Source organism: Bos indicus, chromosome 7 (assembly GCF_029378745.1).
Source record: "Bos indicus isolate NIAB-ARS_2022 breed Sahiwal x Tharparkar chromosome 7, NIAB-ARS_B.indTharparkar_mat_pri_1.0, whole genome shotgun sequence".
Lineage (NCBI taxonomy): Eukaryota > Metazoa > Chordata > Mammalia > Artiodactyla > Bovidae > Bos > Bos indicus.
The window spans coordinates 80,901,673-80,926,998 of record NC_091766.1 but is presented as its reverse complement, the minus strand read 5'-3'; the positions used below and the strand labels follow the sequence as shown (position 1 = coordinate 80,926,998).

At 39.7% G+C, this 25,326-nt stretch overlaps 1 protein-coding gene across 5 annotated transcripts in view; it reads right to left on the bottom strand.

Moving 5' to 3' along the window:
• RASGRF2 (Ras protein specific guanine nucleotide releasing factor 2) overlaps positions 1–25,326 on the bottom strand; it is a 274,907-nt gene that overhangs the window by 125,007 nt on the left and 124,574 nt on the right. For all 5 annotated transcript variants that reach the window (XM_070793986.1, XM_070793984.1, XM_070793985.1 and 2 more), the window contains 5 exons: positions 21,079–21,188; positions 20,075–20,193; positions 14,146–14,306; positions 12,854–12,920; positions 12,182–12,318 (listed from right to left, as the gene is read on the bottom strand). In XM_070793986.1, the coding sequence (XP_070650087.1) occupies positions 12,182–12,318; positions 12,854–12,920; positions 14,146–14,306; positions 20,075–20,193; positions 21,079–21,188 (594 nt within the window). The remainder of the gene's footprint in view (positions 1–12,181; positions 12,319–12,853; positions 12,921–14,145; positions 14,307–20,074; positions 20,194–21,078; positions 21,189–25,326) is intronic.

Genomic DNA, 25,326 nt, shown 5'->3' with positions numbered 1-25,326 from the left:
CGGATCTCTACTTCCAGGAATAAAGCAGAATATTTTAAAGTTCCTCTTCAATTCATTTCTTTAAACATCTGAAATTTTGAATTAGCTTCTTATATGTATAATTGTGGTTCAGTTCAGTTCAGTTCAGTCACTCAGTCGAGTCCGACTCTGCGACCCCATGAATTGCAGCACGCCAGGCCTCCCTGTCCATCACCAACTCCCGGACTCAGACTCACCAACACTCAGACTCACATCCATTGAGTCAGTGATGCCATCCAGCCATCTCATCCTCTGTCGTCCCCTTCTCCTGCCCCCAATCCCTCCCAGCATCAGGGTCTTTTCCAATGAGTCAACTCTGCACATGAGGTGGCCCTAACTATAAATTAGATGATATGTGCTTATACATGAGTTTATACTATATCTTACTCCCCTAGGTGGATTACAAAAATGCATATAGTAAGACAAAGTCAAGGTAAGTAAGAAAATCAGAGAAGATTTGGATAAAGTGTGGAAAATAATAAGATGAAGCCTGGAACCAACTGACCACATATACTTTATGTTGAGAAGTTCCAAACACTTGCTCTACATGGTCCTCAAAATTAGCTGAGCCATGGGGCAGCCAACTCAAAGGAAGCCATATGATCAACTACAAAATTCATGGCTTAACAGAACCTCAATTCATCCTACTCTCTGTCCAAAGGAAAAGTATCTCATGGGTCTTATAAATAAAACATTAAATAATGTCATGAACATTATTGTCCTCAACAACTTCATTTTAAAGTAATTAAAGTTTTGTTTTTTTATCAAATCATGTCTTATAAACTTCCTCAACATTGGTTGAAGAGTATAATTTCAAACTAACCACTCTGTGGTGAGTCCCAAAGGATGGGTCCTGCCTTTGCTTATCTGATTTCAAGCACTAATTTCATACTCTGCAGAAAAGGGTCTGTATGGCTGCTCTTCTTTAGGCATAAATAAATGCAGCCTCTTCCATCAGTTTTGAGTAGCAGGAAGTTAGACATGGTATTCTTCCCAAAGTTCTGAAACTGCGCTGTCCTAAATTAGTACCCAGTTGTATGGAGCCAGTGTTTTCACCAGTGAGCCAAGCTGCCAGTAGGAGGGGTATCCTCGTAGGCCTCAAAATGACCACACGACCTCAAGGGAGAGCTCTCAGTCAGGGCCAGGTGAAAAGAGACTCCAGTGACTCCATTCATTTCTATGCATGAGCATACAGGGGAAAGCAAGGAGATGAGTCTGGCTGGTGTGAGCATCTATAACGGAGGAGACGGTAAGAAAGAGGAAGTCAGCTGCAGTCAGCAGTCTCGAATCTGGATTATATCCAGCAGGCAGATGGTAAGTCACTGCAAGTTTCTAAGTGGTCTTGTTCAAGTTAGAAGATCTACAGCTGGGGGAATTCACTGAATGGCAAGATCATCAGGATGATATTCTGAGTCACAAATGAAATGATTCATAGCTCCGCTGAGGCAGACCATGGGAATGAAGAGGAACAGATGGAGATAAATATTTTGAAGAAAGCAATAATAGAAATTGATGAGTTACTGAATAAAACCAAGAGAAAAAAAAACAGGGTAAAATTCAAAGATGACTTCACTATTAGAACATTTTAAATTGGAAAATGCAAATATATTTAAAAGCAATAAACATGGCCAAATGTTTTTTGAGTGACACAGAACTTAACCAAAACTAGTCTACCTTTTTGGATTCTCATGGGCACCAAGAAGATGCATAGATTATATGGCATTAGAGAAGGCAATGGCATCCCACTCCAGTACTCTTGCCTGGAGAACCCCATGGACGGAGAAGCCTGGTAGGCTGCAGTCCATGGGGTCGCTAAGAGTGGGACACGACTGAGCGACTTCACTTTCACTTTTCACTTGCATGCATTGGAGAAGGAAATGGCAACCCACTCCAGTGTTCTTACCTGGAGAATCCCAGGGACAGGGGAGCCTGGTGGGCTGCCGTCTATGGGGTCACACAGAGTCGGACATGACTGAAGCGACTTAGCAGCGGCAGCGGGGATTTTATTAAATGAGGGTCTCATGTCTGCATTTATTAAGTATGTATCTATGTGACAGATACTGGGCTAAATGCTGGGAGATGAGGGCAGGGAGCAGAGAAAGAATATATAAAAGAGTTTCAAAGATGAGTAAGGTAAACCACTTTAAATTCATTTTCCTAATTCCAATGGGAAAATGGTTTAGCACTATCCCTATTCTTATGAAACTACGAGCGAGATTTTGGGGCATGGGGACAGATGTGGCATACAGACAGGGAGAGGAAGGAGGGGTTAAGTGACACCTTCACCCCAGTGACATTTCTAGCTATTCCTTAGACTTTTCACTCTCGGTTTTTCTGAGCAGAATGAAGATGTTACCTGGGTAACCAACACGGAAAGTGGGAGGACAGAGCTGGTGTTTGGTGAGAATTGTGGAAAGTAAACAGTGTTCCTTCAATTTCCTTTAACAGTCTAAGCAAAAGCATAGTTATCAGACAACAGCCTTAGGATGTCTCAGGGCTATAGATTTTACGCTTAGATACTCTATTTGGTTCTTTGAAAGTTAAATCTGGATCCTTTTTACATAGCGATCTTTTCTTTCCTTTCTTCTTCCTTCCCTCCTTTCATTTCATACTTTACTTTAAATCTTCTTTTAAACCTGTCTTCTCTAAGTTATCACTGTATTAGATGAAGTTCCAGCAGTGCTAATTATACTCCTTACTGAGTCTTCTGACTCTCATTCATGATAGATCAGTTACTCAAAAGATTTGTAATTTTTTATTTTGAGCACATTGTCATGAGCTCCGAACTGTTGAAGTGTTGCTAATGCAGTGACTTTGTGTTTGCTTCTACCAAGCATTCTTGCGAACCAGCAACAGTCCAAAAATTGTTTCTGCATTAATTTCTCAGTTTGGAATTTTCACACCATGTGAATATTGCGCATCTGAATTTCAAATCCATAGACCAGAAATGCATTTGTTTTTCTCAAAGGAGATTTTAAAAAATTCAGAACCCAAGACAAAGACAGACTTCTTTATGATTTCCCAGGCCAAATGGGTTTTTTTGTTTTTTTTTTGAGTTCTTATTTCATGCATGGGACCGCCTTCCAATGCTCAGGTTTTAAACAGAAATCTTAGTTCCTTTAAGGGGCCCAAGGCTAACCCTCCCTCCTTTAGCTAATACCCCTCCGGCATGGGACCGATAACCAGACTTAAATCATCCTCCTGTCTCTGTGTCTTCAGCTTACATGCTGTTTGCTCTGACTTTAAATTTCCCTGTTATTTCTGGCAACTAGAGATTTCCTTTTATATTTATAAATATCATCAATGAATTAAATTTTTTATTATACTGATTTTATGTATTAAATATTTCTTTTTTTAAAAAATTAATTAATTTATTTTACTTTATAATATTGTATTGTTTTTGCCATACATTACTTGAATATTTCTGATTTTATAGCCAGAGGGGATCTAAATTGGTGCAGTCCTCCACACTGCCAGAATTGAAACTTGAGATAAATGTTTTAGATCCAAAAGAGAAGATTTATGTGACCACTTTTGAACATCTTATTATCCAGTGTCAGATCTCATTTTGTAAATCTATTTGATTCATTGTGTCAAGCATTAAATTATTTTCAATAGGAATAAAAATAATTTTTTACTTACACTCAAGTCTCAGAAGGAAATATACATGCAATCTGAACCAGAGATCAAAAGACCATGTAATAAAAAAATCACACTTAATTGTACAAAAAGGTCTTTGATAACTGACACATCTATCTGTGGGATGGATGAATATATATACATATAAATATACATACACACATATACACATATGTTGCTGTTGATTAGTAGCTAAGTTTTGCGACCCCATGGACTGTAGCTGGCCAGGCTCCTCTGTCCCTAGGATTTCCCAGGCAATAATATTGGAATGGGTTGCCATTTCCTTTTCTAAGGGATCTTCCCAATCCAAGGAGTGAACCCGCATCTCCTACATTAGCAGGCGAATTCTTTACCACTGAGCCACCAGGGAAGCCCATACACACATATACATACATGTGTATATAAAATATATTATGGTATATTTATAACAGAGAAGTGGTTTTGAAATGGACTCTTTATCTATTAGAGGCTCCACAGACAGGGTTCAGTGACAACATGATTTTGAACAAACAGGATTCCTAGGGGCCCTGGGTTTACCAATTCTACTTCAACCAGAATATTTTGCTTTTATCTCACTTCCATTTGGTATTTTCAGTACTGCTGCACTGAAGAAAAGAGTTCTCTTCCAGAAAGAAAGTTAAACTGCAATAGAACTTTTATTTATGAATGTGTGTATGAATATATTAATATTTATATTGAAAGTATATATTCATAATCATATAAGCACATATCTTGTGTTGGGGAGAAGAGATTGAGCCCTGGGAAAATGAATCCAATTCACTTAGTTAAAAGAGAAAGACATGAAAATAGCCAGGGTGTCATATAACTTTAAGGACACAATTTATGTGAATTACTATAAACTTTAAAATCAGTAAGATAACAAAAGCAGATTCCTAGATCATGGCTATTCTAGTTCAGTTTTGATGACTATGACCAGGGGATAGAGGACTGGGAATATGCATATTTATAAAAGCCCCAGGTAATTAAAAAAAATTTTTTTTATTGGAGGATAATTGCTTTACAATATTGTGCTGGTTTCTGCCATACATCAACATGAGTCAGCCACAGGTATACATATATCCCCTCCCTCTTGAATCTCTGTCCCATCTCCCACCCCATCCTACTCCTATAGATTGTCATAGAGCACTGGGCTGAGCTCCCAGTGTCACACAGCAGATTCCTACTAGCTATCTATTTCACGTATGGTAATGTGTATGCTTCCATGCTACTCTCTCAATTCTTCCTACTATCTCCTTCCCACACGGTGCACAAGTCTCTTCTCTGCCTGTGTCTCCACTGCTGCCCCTACCCTACAAATAGATTCATCAGTACCATCTTTCTAGAGTCCACACACATGCGTTGCTGCTGCTGGTGCTAAGTCACTTCAGTCATGTCTGACTCTGTGACCCTGAGGACTGTAGCCTGCCAGGCTCCTCTGTCCATGGAGTTCTCCAGGCAAGGACACTGGAGTGGGTTGCCATGCCATCCTCCAGGGGATCTTCCCAACCCAGGGACTGAATTCTTATCTCTTATTTCTCCTGCACTGGCAGGCAGGTTCTTTACCACTAACCCAACTGGAAATACAATATTTGTCTTTCTCTTTCTGACTTACTTCACTCTGTACAATAGGCTCTAGGTTCATCCACCTCATTAGGACTAACTCATATATGTATTCTTTTTTTAATAGCTGAGTAAAGGTCCATCTAGTCAAGGCTATGGTTTTTCCAGTAGTTATGTATGGATGTGAGAGTTGGACTATAAAGAAAGCTGAGCACGGAAGAATTGATGCTTTTGAACTGTGGTGTTGGAGAAGACTCTTGAGAGTCCCTTGGACTGCAAGGAGATCCAACCAGTCCATCCTAAAGGAGATCAGTCCTGGGTGTTCATTGGAAGGACTGATGCTGAAGCTGAAACTCCAATACTTTGGCCACCTGATGCGAAGAGCTGACTCATTTGAAAATACCCTGATGCTGGGAAAGATTGAAGGTGGGAGAAGAAGGGGATGACAGAGGATAAGATGATTGGATGGCATCACCAACTCAACGGACATGAGTTTGGGTAGACTCCAGGAGTTGATGATGGACAAGGAGGCCTGGGGTGCTGCAGTCCATGGAGTCGCAAAGGGTCAGACACGACTGAGTGACTGAACTGAATATTCCATTGTGTGTGTGTGTGTGTGTGTGTGTGTGTATACATATATATCACAATTTCTGTATCCATTTTTCTGTAGATGGACATTGTCCTAGCTACTGTAAAGAGTGCTGCAATAAACACTGGGATTCATGCATCTCTTTCAATTAGGTTCTCTCAGGGTATGGTGGCTCAATGGAAAAAAAAATCTGTCTGCAATTTTTTTTTACAGACAGATCGAAGATGTGGGTTCGATCCCTAGGTTAGGAAGATCCCCTGGAGGAGGGCATGGTAACCCACTCCAGTATTCCTGCCAGGAAAATCCCATGGACGGAGGAGCCTGGCAGGCTACAGTCCATGGGGTCATAAAGAGTCAGACATGACTAAGTGATTAGGCACATGCCCAGTAGTGGGATTGTTAGACCCAGGTAATTTTGAAGCAGTTGGTCCTTGAAGGAAGGCTAACAATGCCTTTTGCAGCAGTGTTTTTGTTTGGTTGGTTGGTTGGGCTTTTTTGTTTTGCTTTGTTTTCCTTTTTTTTTGACTGTACCACACAGTTTGTGGGACCTTAGTTCCCTGACTGGGGATGGAACCTGTGCCCTCTGCAGTGGAAATGCAGAGTCCTACCCATTGGACTACCAGGGAATTCCCTCTAGTAGGCTTTTCTGCAGGTCCTGCTTAAGGAAGTATCTGGTCAAAGGTTAGTAATCTACTGCATCACCATACCTTTCTATCTTCCTAATACTTCTAAAGAGTGGGAAGAAAAGTAAACTCAATTTTTCTCTTAAATCACCTTTTTATATTAAAGTAAAAAATTCCCTATTGATTCCAGAGAAGCTATTTTAAGGGAGGAAGCATGTCAGTGTGCTACAAATTTGTCTATATTTTGACACATCTGCCCAAACCAAGAAGCTCAGAGGTGAATTTTAATTCTGCATTTTAGTTAATACCCATAATTACAGAAAAGTCTGTTTAATACTCCATTATGTATCACAGTAAGACATGCACAAATGAATGCACTATATTGAAATGAACGGTCAAATCTTCAGCCTCAAATTTTTCCCTATAAATAGATGAAAAAGGGAAGAATTATTGGTCAAGACCATTAACCACTTGCACATTTTGTTGGACGCACCAACAGTTAATTATGACCTTTCTGGTGGAGCTAAAAGTATAATTAATCATTCAAGCAATTGTTACTTCTAAAAATTACAGCTTCAAAGAGAGAGGCCTGACAAAGCTAAAAGTCTTAATTTTCATACAGAGTTCTCTATGTGAAAGTGGGATTGTGTCAATACTTAGGCACCACTTTATTATTTCAAGTAAGAGCTACATGTGATTAGTATAACATGGTACAAGGGTTTAGCAAGGTAGAGTCAAATTATGCCAGAAAAAATTAAAATTATGCAAAACAAAAAAATGACAAAAAGAAGGACAAAATCATGGAGAATATATTCATAATTTAGATCGAAAGAAATGTTTATTTCCCTAGGACAGGGAAGGATATCTACAAGCATAGCCCCAACAAATAAATGTCCATCTGGTATAAACAGACAAGAAATAGATATGGTGGAAAATGTCAGTCTCACTGATAACTGCAGAAGTAATTAAAACCACTAGGAAGGAATTCCACTTTTCCATTAAATGAGGAAATGTGACAAACATGACAAAATTCAGCACTGGCAGGACTTAGAATAGACGAGTTACATATTTCTTGGGGTGTTTTGGCAGTCTGTCGAGTCATGAATCATGAAATCATGAAAGTGATCAGGCCCCCTTCACCAGCCCTATACCTGTGGGCAAGATACACCAACAAGGGGCCTTGAAAGGAGGAGTAACTCTCGGTGCAAAGATGGCTAGCACCACCCCATCATACATTAGTGCTGAAACTTGGAAATTGCCCGTATGCCTAATTATTCAGAAAGAGCTAGAAAAGTGGTAAGTTAACACGATGCGTGCTTAGTTACACAGTCACGTTGGACTCTTTGGGACCCCATGGACTGCGGCCCACCAGGTTCTATCCATGGGATTTCCTAGCCAAGAATACTGGAGTGGATTGCTATTTCCTTCTGCAGGGGATCTTTCTGACCCAGGAACCGAACCCGCATTTTCCACATTGGTAAGCAGATCCTTTACCTGCTGAGTCATCAGGGAAGTCTAAGTTAACATGGTAGAATAAACATATATTACCATTAGGAGACACCGATACAAAGAACTCATAGGAATATAGGAAGATGAAAAAGGAAAAAATGATGCATATATGCAGCTAGAGGCAAACTGTTGAATTATTTTGGTATGGCAGGGTTGTGAAGGTTTCAGAGATGAAAATATTTGATTTTCAGAACAGAGTTTCTCAAATGTAATTGTGCAAAAGTGATCAGTGGGGCCTGTTAAACCTGAGGGGGTGTCTGGAAGGTGGGTTCGGGAATCTGCATTTAAAAAAAAAAAAAAACCTTCAGGTAATTATCTGTGAAAGACACTTTGATAAACATTTATTTAGTGATCTGGGTGTTGGGAGTATTTCTGGTTCCTTTTTGTATCCATATTTTTACATATACATGATAAAATATTAAAAGGTACATTTCAAGCATTCTGTAGGCTCATCTTATCAATAATGAATATGCCTAGAGGGATGTTTGGGAGACTGACAGATTTCATCGATGTATGTATAGCACACAGTTTCCCCCATAAAATGAAAATGTTTTAAGTGGAGAACAAGCCCAGTTGAGATGCAGGCTGCTGGGCAGTAAACTAGGCTCAACTGATAGTGGAGCACTCTGTCCCCACCACCCACCATTCAAACCCTGCGTCAGGAAAATCACTAAGTATCTCAGAACACTCACTACCTGGCTCAACACTTTTTTTTAAAATTCGAGTGTAATTGCTTTACAATATTGTGCTGGTTTCTGCTGTCCAACAAAGTGAATCAGCTACATGCATACATATGTTTCCTCCCTCTTGAGCCTCTATCCCTCCCCCACATCCCAGGCCCTAGGTCATCACAGAGCATGGAGCTGAGTTCCCTATTCTATACAGCAGGCTCCCAGTAGCTAGCTATTTTACACACAACAGTGTACCTATGTCACACTTAGTCTCCCAATGCATCTCACCCTCCCCTCACCGTGTCCACTTGTCTGGTCTCTGTGTTTACGTCTCTATTCCTGCTCTGGAACTAGGTTCATCTGTACCATTTTTCTAGATTCCACACATGTGCATTAATATATGATGTTTGTTTTTCTCTTTCTGACTTACTTCACTCTGTTTGATTGACTCTAGGTCCCTCCATATCTCTACAAATGACCCAATTTCATTCCTTGTTATGGTTGAGTAATATTCCAATTTATATGTGTACCATAACTTCTTTTAGAAGCAGTTGGCTCATAGCCACTCCCTCCTCTTCGATGCATTTCCTTCATTTGACTTGCAAGACACCACACCCTCTCGGCTAGCCTCCAATTGCACTACTGGTTCCTTCCCTTTGCTGTTCTCCGTGACTCCTCACTCACTCCACAGGCTTCTCCTCATTTCTATCTGTACTGACTCTCTAGGTGATCTCAACAGTCTTGTGGCCTTAAATATCATCTAAATGACAGAGAGTCTCACACATGGACCTCCCTCCAAGCACTGAGCGTCCATACCCCACTGCTTACTTAACAACTCCATTGAAATTACTTCCCCCTTTCTACTTTCCCTCTCAACATTCCCCTTCAGCCACATCTAACCTTCATGCTATTGCTCAAAATATACTGCCTCCTACTCTAGAGTGCTTGCAGAGGCTGTTCCCTCTGTGCGGAATGACTTTCCCTTTGTTAAATATCTACATGGTATTTTCCATAACTCGCCACAGTCTTTGTTTACATGTTGTCTTCAAAATGAGATGATCACCTTTTCAAAATTGTACTGACCCACACCTATCTCCAGTCGCCCAATCCTTCTCAACCTGCCCTATCACCTTCCAACATAAAATATTATATATTTATTATCTTTACATTGTTTTCAGTTTCCCCACACTAGACTGTAAGCTACACAAGGTCAGGGAATTTTTGTTGTTCTCTCCTGTCCATGATATATCACAAGCACTGAGATAGTTCCTGGTATATGTTATCACTGCATAAATATATTTGTTGAATGGCTGAAATTTTAAGTATCGAAACCACACAATATTAAGGCTCTACTGAACACAGTAATTTCATATCATGATATCACTGTCACTCAGAAAGACACAATTTCCTGTTGTTTCTTTCTCCGATTCACTTGTACATATAATCTAGTACACCAGTATATTAGCCATACAAACTTGGAGAAATAGGAAGAAATTGTACACCTAACTCAAGATGTAGTCTACATGCGTACTCAGTCGCGTCCAACTCTTAGCTACCCCATGAACTATAGTCTGCCACGTTACTCTGACCATGGAATTTTTCAGGTAAGAATACTAGAGTGGGTTGCCATTTCCTGCTAAAATGTAGTCTAAGTAGAGAGAATCACTGCTTCTGGGAGGCAAAGTATTAGATCCTTTCCTTAAAGGACTGGGCATAGAATCATTCATACACCTCAAGGGTCTTTTCTCTCTTAGCGATGCCTCACCTGGCCCCCTAAGTAAGATGGCTTAAAGTTTTTATCAGCTCTGAATCTTAGGTACCCCAGTTATATCAAAAGGCAGAAACGATAAGAAGCTGGAAAAACATCTTTGTCTACAACTCTAATTCTCCCCATTCTTCCTACTTATCTTGGCTTCACAACACATACACGATTTTGTTGCATTAAGTTATCTACTTCCCTTTCTTCTCTACTAATCTGTCTGTCTCCTTGAGAGCAGGGATCGTTGCCAAACCCCTAGTACCTACACAATGCCTGGGAGCACAGGGTGATTGCTCAGTTAACATTCACAGAATCAATGACTGATTCAGAGTTTCTTAAGGTAAAAGATGCATTCCACAGACTTAATTACAGTATTAATTCATACAGCTTAGAGCTAATGAAAGTATTAGTAAATCACCATAAGTGTGTAATTATGCAAATATACATGATCCCATATTTTTGTTTCTTTGTTAACCAGAAAAGAAGCACCTTGACTTCAGCTATGTATTCATCATCAACAGTCCTGGAAGAAAAGCAGTAAAAATCTGGAATTCCAGTAGAGGACATTTAGAGTGGTAATAAAAGACCTGGATTAGGTTTCAGTCATGACCCAGCACAGTTGTGTAACTTCAGACAAATGCTTATTAACCTTCTGGACCTCAGTTTTCGTACCTGTGAAATGGGACTACTGTTTCTGTTTACCTTCAGAATATTATTGTAAAGGACAAATGAAATTAAGTCTGGTAAAACTTCTCTGACATATAAAAATAATTAACTTGCACATTCATTTTTTTTCTATTTTTGCTTTTCAGTCTCTTAGAAAAAAATTAAGGGGTTTTTCTGGGGTCTAGTGGTTAAGACTGCCCTCCCAATGTAGAGGGCACAGGTTCAGTCCTTGGTCAGGGACTTAAGATCCTGCATGGCTCACAACAAGGCCAAAAATTTAAAAAAATATTAAAAAATTGCTTTTTAAAAAAAAGAAAAAATTAAGTATCTGAAAAACTATGATATATTTATAGTTCATATTTATATCTAAAGCATATATAAATTACTAAGAGCTCTTCAGAAAAGGAAGACAATGGGATCTATAACATATGCCTTTTCTGTTTGCCCCAATCATCCTTCAGTCAACAACTCTGAAGATGATTAAGCTTTAATATTTTCCTTCACAGCTTCCCTTTTCACCTAGATTGGTTAATGGAGCCAAAATTAATGTGGAGCTTGGCTTGAAGAATGCCCAAGTCCAATCATCACAGTTTTGACATTTTTTTCAAATCCTGAACAAATGTAGCAATTCCCTAACCAGACAGTGCTGATCAAAGAAAGGTAAGCAAATCTGTTCCCTAACTTTTTCTATATAAAATAAAGGAACTCATTTTCAGGCCTCATACTACAGGCATTGTCTCTTTTTTTATTTGATTCCACAGTCCTTATTAGCTACTTTTACATCTCTCACCATTTTCCTATCTCAGCAACAAATAAGCAAAAAAAAAAATCTAATGAGGTCACTGGAGAATTTACTACTCACGGGGCAATTTTAACACTCTCCAAACAAACACACAAAACCACTGTCCCACGCAAGTGCATACTGGCTTATACGAGAATGCCCAGGATACAAAGTACAATGACAACATTTAGGTAAACTGTAAACAAACAACAACAAATGATTCAATACATGAAGACAATGACCACAGCAACCAGATGTAATTTTCTAATAAAAATAAATTGACTCTAAAACTGCGTCCCAAAAGTTTATGCTGGGAAATTTAAAACACAAACAAAAACCAACCTGGGGCCAAAGTCACTTGCTCACCTGACTGATGTCGCTTGTCCAGGCAGCTTTCTCCTGGCGGGAAGGTGCTAACAAGACCACAGTGAAAGGGGCAGCATCTGCAGGCTCCACCACTATTTTGAAATCCAAGTGTCCAAACACTTGGCCAGAACCTTTGGCTTCAACACACGTAAACCAAACAATTAGATGTGAATACAAACATAGGAGTGATAGGTAACTGCTTTCTCAAGGTCCTAGTAATACAACCAATGTGATTTAAGTCCAGAATCTCCTTTTAGTGATACAGTACTTCTCAAGCATGGGGACGGCTTTGTTAAGCTCATAAGCAGAGGAAAAAGCTGAGATCGGTGGGTTACTCAAGACTAGGGTCCTGCTCTCCTTGTCAATTCATGGCTTTTTAAAAATTTTCCATAAATTACAGAATTCCAACATTCTAGTTCAATTACTTTCTTCTCTGTTGCTGCAAAGCCACTATCACGAGACAAATTCAGTAAAATGTAAATTTCCAAAGATGGCTTAACTGGGGTCACAGGTTAAATGGTTCAACAGAATTTTTCACATATAAATGAATTCAGGGAATTTATTCTTAACATCTTCCCTGTCTCCTGAAGCAGCTCTTCTTAGCTATCAACGAATAAAAACCATAGGGCTATTTAATGCTAATATAATTCTAAGTGATAGAATGTGACTTACAGTCATCATCGCTCGCATCGGGCTCCTCAACCAAGGTACATTCTATTAGAGACAGAACTCCACCTGTCTGGAAACAGACCAATTTTTCATTAAGTGGCTGAGAGACTTGCATAGGTTGGGAAGCTGTGATTTGTAAACCTTATATTCGAACTGCCACAGAATAAACAGCAATTCAGTCTTGAAACTAATTTTTCATAGAGCCCAAAGTTAAATTTAAATGTGTAAAAGTAATTGAATTCATTGAGCTTCATGATTCTTCCCCACCATCTGACTCTCACTCGCAATGTCTGTAAAATTTAAAGAGTCGATCTATGGGAGATTATATGGCACCCCAGAGGCCCCACTGAGTGAATGCAGAGCAGCAAAGGGTAAAACTCTACAACCAGTAAGTGACTTAAGCAGTAGAACTCTGCTGTTGTGATGCTGGATAATATTTTCAGGCATTAATAACAGAAGGTACAGATAGGCAAACTTTTTCTGTAAAGGGCCAGCTAGTAAATTCTTTAGGCTTTGCAAGCCATTAGATCTCTATTGCCACTGCTTAAATTTGCCATTTTAAAAAGCATGAAACAGTCAGGTACAATAAGGAAGGAAATGAGTTGTGGCTGTGTTCCAATAAAACTTTATTATTAAAAAGAGGCAGAAAGCTGTGGGCCATAGTTTTCTCACTCTTGGTACTAAGTAAGATAAAATAGCATTTAGCGAATATTACACAATCAGTAGGAGAAGGCAATGGCACCCCACTCCAGTACTCTTGCTTGGAAAATCCCATGGACAGAGGAGCCTGGTAGGCTGCAGTCCATGGGGTCGCTAGGAGTCGGACATGACTGAGCGACTTCACTTTCACTTTTCACTTTCGTGCATTGGAGAAGGAAATGGCAACCCACTCCAGTGTTCTTGCCTAGAGAATCCCAGGGACGGGGGAGCCTGGTGGGCTGCCGTCTATGGGGTCGCACAGAGTCGGACAGGACTGACACGACTTAGCAGCAGCAGAACACAATCAGTACACTGCAGTCATTTGACAAGATTTTTGAGCTCAGTCAACAACTAGTAATTTTGTCCAGGTTATGATTTTAATTGCCTTATTTTATGGCAATTGCACTTAAATTTCTATTACTTTGGATTTAACTGACAACAAAGTAAATGTCAAGGTTGGCAACTGTATATTACCTCATCATGATACGGTAATAATCTATTTTATGATAGTAGGCATGGGAAAGTCATAATTAAATTAACCTCAATGCCTCTTGAGTGCATGGAACATAAATGGAATAGTCATGTAAAACCAGTACCTTGAGCAGATGCAGCTTTCCTCCTGAACTTCTTGTACAAATTAAAAAGTGTTTTGTAAACAAGAAGCACTGTCTTTCTCCTTCCTTTTTCAAAGACAGTGAACCCAGGCGAACTTTACTAAGTTTCCCTCTCTCAACGGAAGGTACTTGAATAAGAGAACCTGGTGATCACAAAAGTGAAGAACACACAGTAATTAAAATTCTGTCAAGTGAGAGCAGTTCCTGATGCAAAAACACTAGGGCCTGTTTCCCAAGATACCAAGGAATTATTTGTTGTACCATCGGAACAAGCAAATCCCCTGCACTTTGAGCAGAAGAAACAATACATTGCTATGCTTTAAGAGTCACACCAATTCTTACTATTTTTGTAGAACACTTTAGATTTGATTATTTATATATAAGCTGGAAAATAAGTTTAAAAACAAAGCCATACTGAATTCAAAGAATGAGACATTTCTGCCTTCTGTCCTTCATAATCTGATCTTTATCAATTTATTTACATAAGAATAGGGTACATATTGTATAATTACATATAGTAATAAAACAACATAATAAAAAGCAAGTCAAATTTGTTTTTCCTAAAGCAATAAAGGTAGATGAATAGCATTAATATAGCCTACTTTGTATTTAAAAACATGATGCACATTTATAATGTACATTTTTAAATGTACATTATAAAAATACACAGATTATACAATTCAACACAATTTAGTGAAGGGCTGTTTTTAAAGGGCAGTTATTTCAGGTTACATTTAAATTATATGTGATAAAAATTCTTTGTGAAACCTACATAGAAAAGAAACCACATAAATTCTATATGCAGAACACTCCTGTGTTCTTCCATTCAAGAAGCTAAGCAGAGATTTTATATAATTTCACTCTAATTATGACCTCCTGCTCTCCTCAAAAGGAAATTCTAATTTAAATATCAAACCAAAAAATGCTAAGAAAGATGCTTGCAAATACATTGCCTCTGACTCCTGAAATGCTCTGAGCCAGTACTATTTCTTTTTTTTTAATAAAGCTTTGATTTTACTATTTCTACTATTTGTGTAATTCACCACCTACCCCAAATGCAGCTTTACAAAGACTCCTATCAGCCTCGTAAGAACTATTAAATGAATATTCATCACTTAATTATGAACAGAGGTCATCACTAAGAGATGAGACTGTAGGCAACTTTATTTTCCTCTTCATACATTTCCTAGGTTTCCTGATTGGTTTTTTTTTATTGTGTTTTTGGAATATAAATCTGTGATTGTGGGTCACAAAACACTTACATTAACATATGACTATTCCAAACAGTACCTACCTTTACAGACATCTAAGGATGTGCAGGAAGTAAAGAACCCAAATTTCTATGGGTCCCTGAATGCCCCCCATTCAGGTGAGTGTTTAAGAGGGCTGCCTGACAGAGGCACAGTCATCATCTATTTGGTGCCTAAAGAATAACACAGAGGTAGTCCTGGGGGAGGGCGTGGGACTGGGGAATGGGGACGGGGAAGGGCTTGGTTGCAGTGATAGGAATGGGCAACAAGGAAGAGAAGTAGGTGGGAGCAAACTGGCAGAGAGCCAGGGAGCAAGTAATCAAATATGAGGAATAAAGGAAAAGTGAAAAAGCAGAAGACAGAACGCTTCGAGGAGTAAATGAGCAAGTAACAGCCACAGAAGGATTGTACTCGTGAGACCCATTGGTGGAATCAAAGCCAGAGATCTTTCAGAGGACCTGGGTTATCCTGGCCAGGAGACGGCGGTGGATTCAACAACATAAAAACTGAAAGTCAGAAAGGGAATGGATGGGAAAAGACAGCAAGTTCTAGCTTTGCCATGGGCGGTCATGAGTCATCCAGACAGATGGGTTAGGGCCGAGTGGAAGACTGCAGCAGAGACAGGTGGACAAGTGGGCTTAAGGGTCGTTTTCAGAAAGGATATAACCGAGGCTAAGAAAACTGAATAATAATGTGCTCGTGGGTAAGTGCTTCTAGTATTTAATGATTCTATAAGTTGGAAATTTTAAAATACACTGGTAACTCATGTATTAGTCATTATTGTGAATTTTAGCTTTGAGGTAAAAAACCAAATGTTTCCTTGGCAGCTATACACTAATATGCCTAATCTATAACTGCTTATCTTGGATCCAAATAAGAGACTATATGCATTAGGTATGCACAGAAATCTGTACATCTGAATTAGAAGTGAACAATTTCAACACTGGTTTATAAAATAATATTGAAAAATATGTTAAGTGGTTTTTTTCATATTTCATCTTATGTTTGACATGATGTTTCAACACAACTATGAGACTTGAAAATTTCTAAATTTCCTAGTTATTACTAGAAACAACTAGACTTTTTAGTTATTACAAATAAGTGAAATCATTAGTCTTAATGATTCTTTGCATTACCATTGTCATCAGTCTAATCTAATAACTGGGGTCAACTTATAAAAAAACTTGTTTTTCAGTCATGAAATTCCCATGGTGTGGCATTTGAGACTGGCTAAAGCCCTTATTCTTATTCCATTCAGTAGTTAAAAAGACTGAAGAGCAATTTCCAGGTTATTGGATTAGGCATTTGAATAGGTGAAACTATTTCCAGACCGCATGTTACAATTTCAAAGAACACTGGTACATTGAAAGTACATGATTTTGAATCTGGAAATGATTAAAGTACCGGAAAGTTTCATGTTTCATTCTTGATGCATTTAGCTTTAAATTCAGTCACTCTATTTACTTTCCCTAATTCACCTTTCTACCAGACAACGATGACTATGTATAATGGATTTTGCACAAAATGTCAACTTACAGTGCCTTTATCTTCTAAAAAATATTCATATATATTTCATGTTATTGAAAATAGAAACTTATTCCAAAATTTAGATCTTGGTTTTTAAAGTTTATGTCATAATTTCACTGACTCCAGTCATTTTTATGAACATTTAATTTTTACAACAACCCTAAAAGACAGGTACTACTATTAACCCCACTTAAAAAGAGGAAGGAGCTTCCTTGGTGGCTCAGTGGTAAAGAATCTGCCTGCCAATGCAGGAGGTGCAGGTTGGATTCTTAGATCAGGAAAATCCCCCGGAAAAGAAAATGGCAACCCACTCCAGTATTCCTGTCTAGAAAACCCCATGGACAGGGAAGCCTAGTGGGCCCCAGTCCATGGGGTCACAAAAGAGTTAGACATGACATACTGACTAAACAACAAAGAAAGGAAACTGGGGCTAAAAGAAGTTAAGTAAATTGTCCAGTATCACACAGCAAGGAAAGGGAGGAGACAGGATTTGACCTCCATGATGGAGCTGGCTACACTGTCTATTATTGCCTCAAACATGTACAACATTTGCTCAAGAAACTTTGAAAAGATTTTGAAAATAAATGACAATGTCAGACCACTGCTATGACACAGTCCTTTGCATCATACTCATCAACTATCTAGTAATTGGAATCAGTTTATAAAAAATAAGCTTTTTCAATCAATGAATTCCCATGGATTGACATTCAAGATTGGCTATCACCCCTGTTCAGAGGGGAGCTTTCAGACGACCTTATTTTTTCTAGTCCTCAGAATTAAAATTCATTTTGAGACTGAAAACACACGTATTTGTGCATATATGTTTGCACTCATGCATTGAACGTATCTAGTTGGCTGCCGTCTATGGGGTCGCACAGAGTCGGACACGACTGAAGCGACTTAGCAGCAGCAGCAGTAGTAAAAGTAATAATTGTTGCAACCAAAGCAAAACAACACAAACTTTCCAAATTGACTGTAATTGGATTATCTTCTACTTTCAGATTAAGGCCTGATTTCTTTTTAAACCACCTTTATTGAATAATTCCCAAACAGACTAACCAAACCAAACAACACAGAAAAATACTGCTGAAAGGCAAATCATTAATATCAACGTCAATACAGCAATAACATCAGATATATTAATAGCTGACAAAAGCGCCTCAAACATGTGGTTCAGAACAAGCAATAAATAAAATCTAGACGTGAATCAAAGAGAGGGGTGGCTCATGATTGGTTTTCCTGGTGCAAGGAAAAAAAATACGATTTCTTCACTGTATTCAACCTTCTAGCATTTTTCATCATAGATGCTTTTTCCAACTTAGAGATATAGTAAACGTTTATGTGTAATAATAATACTCATCAATCCAAAGTCCTTTCAGAAATGGAATACTAGTTATAGAAACTTTTGTTTCCATTTTCACATATTACAAAGCTCAAGTCCTGTAGTAAGTATTTTTCGGTGGACTCCGAACATAAGAAAAATACGAAACAAGACAGCTGACATTCAAAACTGCAGTTCAGCAAGCAATTCAATTTAACCCATTGTCCATTTTCCAGATGCCTATAATGGAAAGCATTGAACTAGGCAAGAGAGAATTCATAAATAGTGCCCTGCAGAGTTACAGTTGCCAGGACAGACAGGCAAGCAAACACGTAGAAGAAGACGAGATGCACGCACCAGGAGCAAGGGCGCTTGGAAACGAGGAGGAGAGTACACTCATTCACACTGGAGGGGAGAGGAGGGGAAGATGAGGAAATTTAAAAGGCTCTGATCTGAGCCTAGCAGGACAAGAGGACCTTCCACAGGCACCAGAAACATGGATGAGGGAATCCCTGGTCTCCAGGGGCCTACACATGTAAAGGCACAGAGGCAGACAATGCCAGGAAGGCAGGAAGCCAATACAGGGACGCAGTCTGTGAAGAGGAATGGAGGGGGAATTAGGAAGGCCTGGTGTTGTCAGCATGATAGTCCACTATTACTTAAAGAAAAATTAATACTTCAAGTCAAAAATGCGAAAGGTATCATATCCTCAAATATACTTCCAAACTTTAACATATGTGTGACTTCTCTCCTTGTAAATAAATAATGGAAAATAGAACAGCATGTGTTAAATTTTTTAAGTGTTCTGTGCAAAAATTAATGTGTGCAGCACAAATAATGTCTTGTTTGATGAGGAAAAAAAAATGTTTCAGGCAGCACATTTTGGTAGACACTAGAAATGCAAATATCTTCAATTAATATTGGCACATTATAAACAGAAACCACATTAAAGGTTAATTGGAGTTCCAAATGTATATGCCACTCCTCCCCAAGTTCAAAATTATGACTGTGTGCAATATACTGCCTGAAATCGACTCTGTGAGGGCATGTTCCCCTCCCTCAGGACACCTACGCACTTGCAAAGAATTTCAAGTGTGGTTTACTTCGTGTACTTTGTAATAAGAACCACAGAGCAATATGCACTGTCATGGCATAGCTTCTCTACAGTTTCCAGCATAAATATCTTCCACTCTTCAAAGGCTTAATTTACTGGGTGATGCCCCCAAAGCACACCCCTCAAACGTGATACCTTGGCCATCGCCAAAGTATGGCAGGGCAAGTTGAGACATTTCATCTAGCAACTGGAGTTACCAACTGAATCAAGTCATATCGTGTGGGGCCGATCCGGAAGTGCTGATGAAAAATGGGAACAAGAGACAGCTGTTTTCACTGCGGACATTGTCCCCTCTCCTATGGCAAAGGGCTTTGAGTGAGGCAAGTTTCTCTTGGGCCTTTGCCTGGATGTCGTCACCACCTGGCACTGCCACTCCAATCGGCCAGACCAATCTGTCCTCCTTGGAGCTGTAGAGAATGTCGGGTCCACTGAGGAGCAGGGTCCAGTCAGAATGTAACTTACTGTCCCACTCGTGCTTTACTAGTATTGTGTTGCTGTTTTTCATGGCCCCTGAAAAGAAACAGCACAAAGGTGGGCCTCAACCACAGCCTTGGCCAAGGCCATGGGGACGTCCTGCACGAACAGCATCAAGCAAACAGCCTAATCAAGCCTGCTCCACCACGCTTTCCTGGATCTGCCTGTGATAGGTGACGGGTACAGAGACCACTTAGCTGGTAAGTCCACTGAACAGGGACTTACCTTGGCGGATGAAAGTCTGGCTGGTGTCCAGCAAAATATCACAGCCCTCGACGATCATTCTTTCTATGGCAAGGTTCTTCCTTATGTTTTCGGTGTCACTCACTTCATCATGCATGACCCTGTCAAATACAATACAGGACCACAGTGAGAGATCTTCTATTATCCCAGTGGGTAAGCAACAGAGCTCCATCTGGGAAGCAAGTGTTTGACCTTGTATCAGTTTAACTGGAGATGTAGGGTAAGTCACACTGGACTTCTAACCTTCATCAAGTCATGACTCAAAGCAAAGCAAATGGAGTATTCTGGAACCGTTGCTTATAAACGCAATAGGAAAGCAACACATTATTTTATGAACAGCTTCTTTCATTGAAATTAGGACGCCGTTTCTTAGAGGTGGAGCAAACTAGAGACCTTTATACTATATACACTATTTATATTTGTCCCTTATAAGTTAAAGGAACACAGCTGTAAAGAAATGCCTGAAACACTGAAAAGTCACCGATCAATCGAAAATATACATTCTCCAACTTCTTACCAAATATGCATACAAAAAAGCAACTAACCATCTTCCTATTATAATGAAAGAAATGTGAATCTTTTCAAACTTAAACCAAAATGTGTCTAATCTCAATTATATAAACTTAAATGACATAAAATCATTCTCAAAGATTTTATATATATATAATTATACTTATTATATAAATGTTATATATATATAATTTTTTCTTGGTTAAAATTAATGTGCATGCTGATTTAGCACCATCTCAGAAGCTAGCATTTAATGTTCAGGGAAATCTGAGAAGCCGCTTATGTCTTGCTTCTTGTTCCCGTGGACATAAACATTCAGTTCAGTTCAGTCATGTCCGACTCTTCGCAATCCCATGGACCACAGCACGCCAGGCCACCCTGTCCATCACCAACTCCCAGAGTCTACATCAGGTCTTCACAAAAGACTAACATGCTACTTTGCCATATCAAGCCTTTATTATAAATTCTTCACGTACCTGGACAGTTCCTCTAGTTTGGATTTCGCAAACTCCAGACTTTTTCTCTCCACGTGCTCATGGGGTGTATGAGCCAGGAGTTCATGAAGCGTGATGATATACCTGGGGATCTAGAAGCAAAGCAAGGCCAGCGTGAGAAGGAGGGCTGGGTGAGTAACACTAGACCTTCTCTACTGCACCATCACCACTTCTGAAGAGCTCATCTCTACTCTGACACGTCTGGCTGTTTTACAAATATATTTTTTAAAGTAGTTATTTATTTGGCTGTACTGGGTCTTAGCTGCACATCTGGGATCTAGTTCCCTGACCAGGGATCAAACCCAGGCCCCCTGCATTGGGAGTGCGGAGTCAGCCACTGGACCACTCAGTTTGAATATTAGGCTTCAAACATTTGTTTGAATCCCCACAAACAAATATTTTTAAGAAATACATTTAAAACGAACTATGTTTCAAACCTCACACACGCAAAAACTTCACCAAGTGCCGGGGACCAGCCCCGGCTGATCCAGGGTATTCGAAGGAGAGACGGCATAGGCGAGGATCAGGATACAATAGCTTCAATTAGATATTAATTAAAGATATAAAGAGTAATAGAATAAGGATAGCTCAGTAGGAAAATTCAGTGGAGAAAAGAGGCTGAGTAGCTTGGTTTACACGGGAGACCAATAAAACTTCAAGACAAGAAGTTTGCACCACTTATGTAGGCCGCAGGCGTCCTTCCGTTCTCCCGAAGGAGAGGAGACACTGAGGCCTCCCCGGTCGGATCTTAGAAGCCCAGGCATACTTAGTAAGCATGGTGGGTTCCGCGCTCCAGATGGAGACTCAGCCAGAGTGAGAGAGAGAGCGACATGGGGAGACCAGTATTTCGAGAAACTGATCCCAATTCTTTATTTTCCAGAGTCTGTTTTTATACACTGAGATGTTATACAAAAGTCACGCGGGGTCAGCAGTCCTGACTTTTATCAAAGTCAGGTGCTTCATACAAATGTATACAGAGGTCTTAGGGGTGTTACATCATCTTCTGGCCAGGGGGGCCTGCTGACAATTTACGACCCTCTCCTTGTGACAGCGGTCAGTCAATCAGGACACTTATTTCTCAAAACAGACGCCACCCAAATAAAGTTACATTCCTACAGGGTGAGGGTGTAGTGGGTTTTAGTTAAGGAAAGAATTTACTTAGCCTAAGGTCTAACGTGATTAATATCAAAGGTTAATTCTATATATTCATTAATGTGTGTAAGGTCAGGGGATATGGAGACTTAGCAACAAACGTTGGCTCAACAAATGAAAAACCCTTCACCAACACAATTTCTAATTAGCCCATTATACTTATACTAATAGTTTTCTAACTTTTCTAAGGAACCTGTTTTTAGAAGGTTTAAAGCATCTCGTGCCTCTCACGGTTGGGAGGCTGTGAGCAATCACATGTGGCCGGACGAGCCTGTCAGGCAGGCTAGAGAACCTTCAGAGGAGTTTGTAGGTTAAAACACTCTTGTCACACCCAAGAGTTTTTATTGACTGGAGCTCTAGGTTAACTCCTTCTCCGAAAGAGGTGGTGGGGGACAGCCCCCTGTAAAGTCAGAGGTGTAGGTAAGAGCACAAAGTAGTAAAGTAGGCAGGCTCTGGTTATGGGGGTAGACGCTCGAGGATTTCCAGGGGGACTCCTGAGGCTCGATCCCGCCTTTGCGTATGTCGAGCCTCCTTCCTCATGACCTTTGCCATGGGCGGAGTACCTCACTCTGGCCCCCAACAACCAAGAACACATGAAGATAATAAGGCACAAAGAAACAACTGTTTCTTTAGATTTTTAATATAATCATATATTTCTCAATCATAATTTTTGAAAACTGGTTCATAGGGGAAAAGATACAGTTATCAGCAAGTCACTTGAGTCTGTATTTTAGATTTATTTGTCTGTTTACAATTTTTTAATAGACAATCCTATTGCAATGTTCTCTTTAAGAATCAAAATGTGGGAAAAGATATGTTTACCCTTATTACATTCTGATCCCGCTTTACCTCAACTCATCCTTCTAGCAGTAAGCAGTATTGCTTAATTAGATCATTTGTTTATGCTTTTATTAATGAACAGACTATCTATCTGAATTCTCTCAAAAGCAGAAACGCCACCAACCCTGTGGAGGATTTAATAGAACACAATGAAGAATTAACTCAAGTTAAATATGTTGATTTAACTTGACATATTTTTTACTGGCTTATAAACAAAAAATTGTTAGAAAGCAGGGGCAGTGGGTTTAATTTTAATAAAAACCTGCATGAACAACAGCTACCATAATGCTGTCCGCTATGGGTCAGATTGGGAGTTTGAGGTTTGCATCCATCCTCCAGCAAAACATAAGGATCATTTCCCCACTTTATGGACAAGGACACAAAGCATGAAGAGGTTCCATAACTTGCCCAAAGTGGCCTCACAGTAAATGGCAGAGCCAACCATGAGCCCAGCTCTGACCAGTGCACTAGTCTAGTGGGTGTCTCTGCAGGGACTGGGGGTCTTACTCAGCCTTTGAGAGGACCCCTAAGAATGAAGAAAGTAAAGCAGCTTCCCAGACTCTGTGGGTAGCTCCTTTCATGTTGACCTGAGGCTTTGTCAGCTCTATCTACAAATCTGCTGTTCCTCTCTTGCCTTCACTGAGTCATTTGCTAATATTTACTGCATACCCAGATCACCCATGGGTACAGAGGGCAGTGCCCTAAGCACAGACATCTATCAGCAGTTCATACTCTAGGATCATGTCCTAGAGACTGTCATCAAGTCAGGGTTTTGGAAGTGTAGTATCCTCAGTTATAGGAGGATGGGTCACAAGAGAACCCTTCCTCTGAAGCTAATGTGAGGCTTTGTGACTCTCTACCCCATAAACTTCTCACTAAGACAGCTGGTTGGGCCATTCCTCTTGGTGAAGGCTGCTGGGATAAGTATGCTTTCAAATATCCCTTTTGTACAATGCCATGACTGATAAAAGTTTGCCTCTAAGTTAGTAGTTCTACAAGAAAATCAAGGCAATCAATAGCTAAGGTACTCAATTTTTCATAACAAGTGGAGGGCAGGAGTGGGAGAGCCTGACTGCTTATAATGTTCTGAAAATCCACAAAACCAAGCTCAGTCAATAGCTTCATGGTCCTCCCCAAATCATTAAATCTATTTTAGAAAGCTCCTTGGCTAAGTGTCAAGTGGATGGATTTGAAAGTAACTGGCCCATCTCACTTTCTGGTACAGAAACCAAGAAGCCTGAAACGACCAAAAAGCAGGCGAAGGACTTCTGCAGAGAGAAATGGACAGCGCTCCAAAGAGCTCATCTGACATATTCAAGAACTGATTATAAATCTGTCCCCGCAAAAGACCTTGGAGCTTCCCAGGTGGTGCAGCGGTAAAAAAAATCCACATGCAAATGCAGGAGACATAGGAGATGTAAAAGACAAGGGTTCGATACCTGGGTTGGGCCGGAAAAATCCCCTGGAGGAGGAAATGGCAACCCACTCCAGTATTCTTGCCTGGAAAATTCCATGGACAGAGGAACCTGGTGGGCTACAGTCCATGGGGTTGCAAAGAGTCAGATAAGAGTGAGCGCTCATGCACGTGCATGCACGCGCACACACACACACACACCCCATGGGGTCACAAAAAGTCACATATGACTCAGTGCGCACACACACCCCCCAAAACCCAAGGATCATAGTAAGTATTGTCTAGATGAATCATAATTCTTTCAATTATGAAATAATACTGTCACCTTTAGACACTAATTAGCTTGCTCTTTAGTTACAGTAAATAGGTAAGTAGAGAAGCAAGTGGTTACTTCCTGGAGGACCTCTAACAGCACTGTCCTTCTCAGAAGCATATTTCATGATTTGCTCATCTATGGATATATGAGCAGCTGAAGACAATTTAAATAGTACTAGCCAAACCAGTTTTTGCTAAATAAAAATTAAGTTAATCACTACTGTATTGTCTATAACACATATCTTGGTAACACAAACTTTCTTGTCTGATATTAATAGTCCAATTGACTATTGGACTATAGTCCAATTCACTGCATCATCAATTAAGGATACATTCACTATAATTCCTCCATGTTTCCATAGCTCAGCCTAATTCACTCACAGTAACAACTGACCTACTCAACAAACAGCCCAGAAGAGGTGGAATATAACACTTCTCTAAATATACACAGGCTAAAAGTTTCCATTTACTTCTCTTCCTCCTTTGGCCCCCATACCAACTTTTGCCTC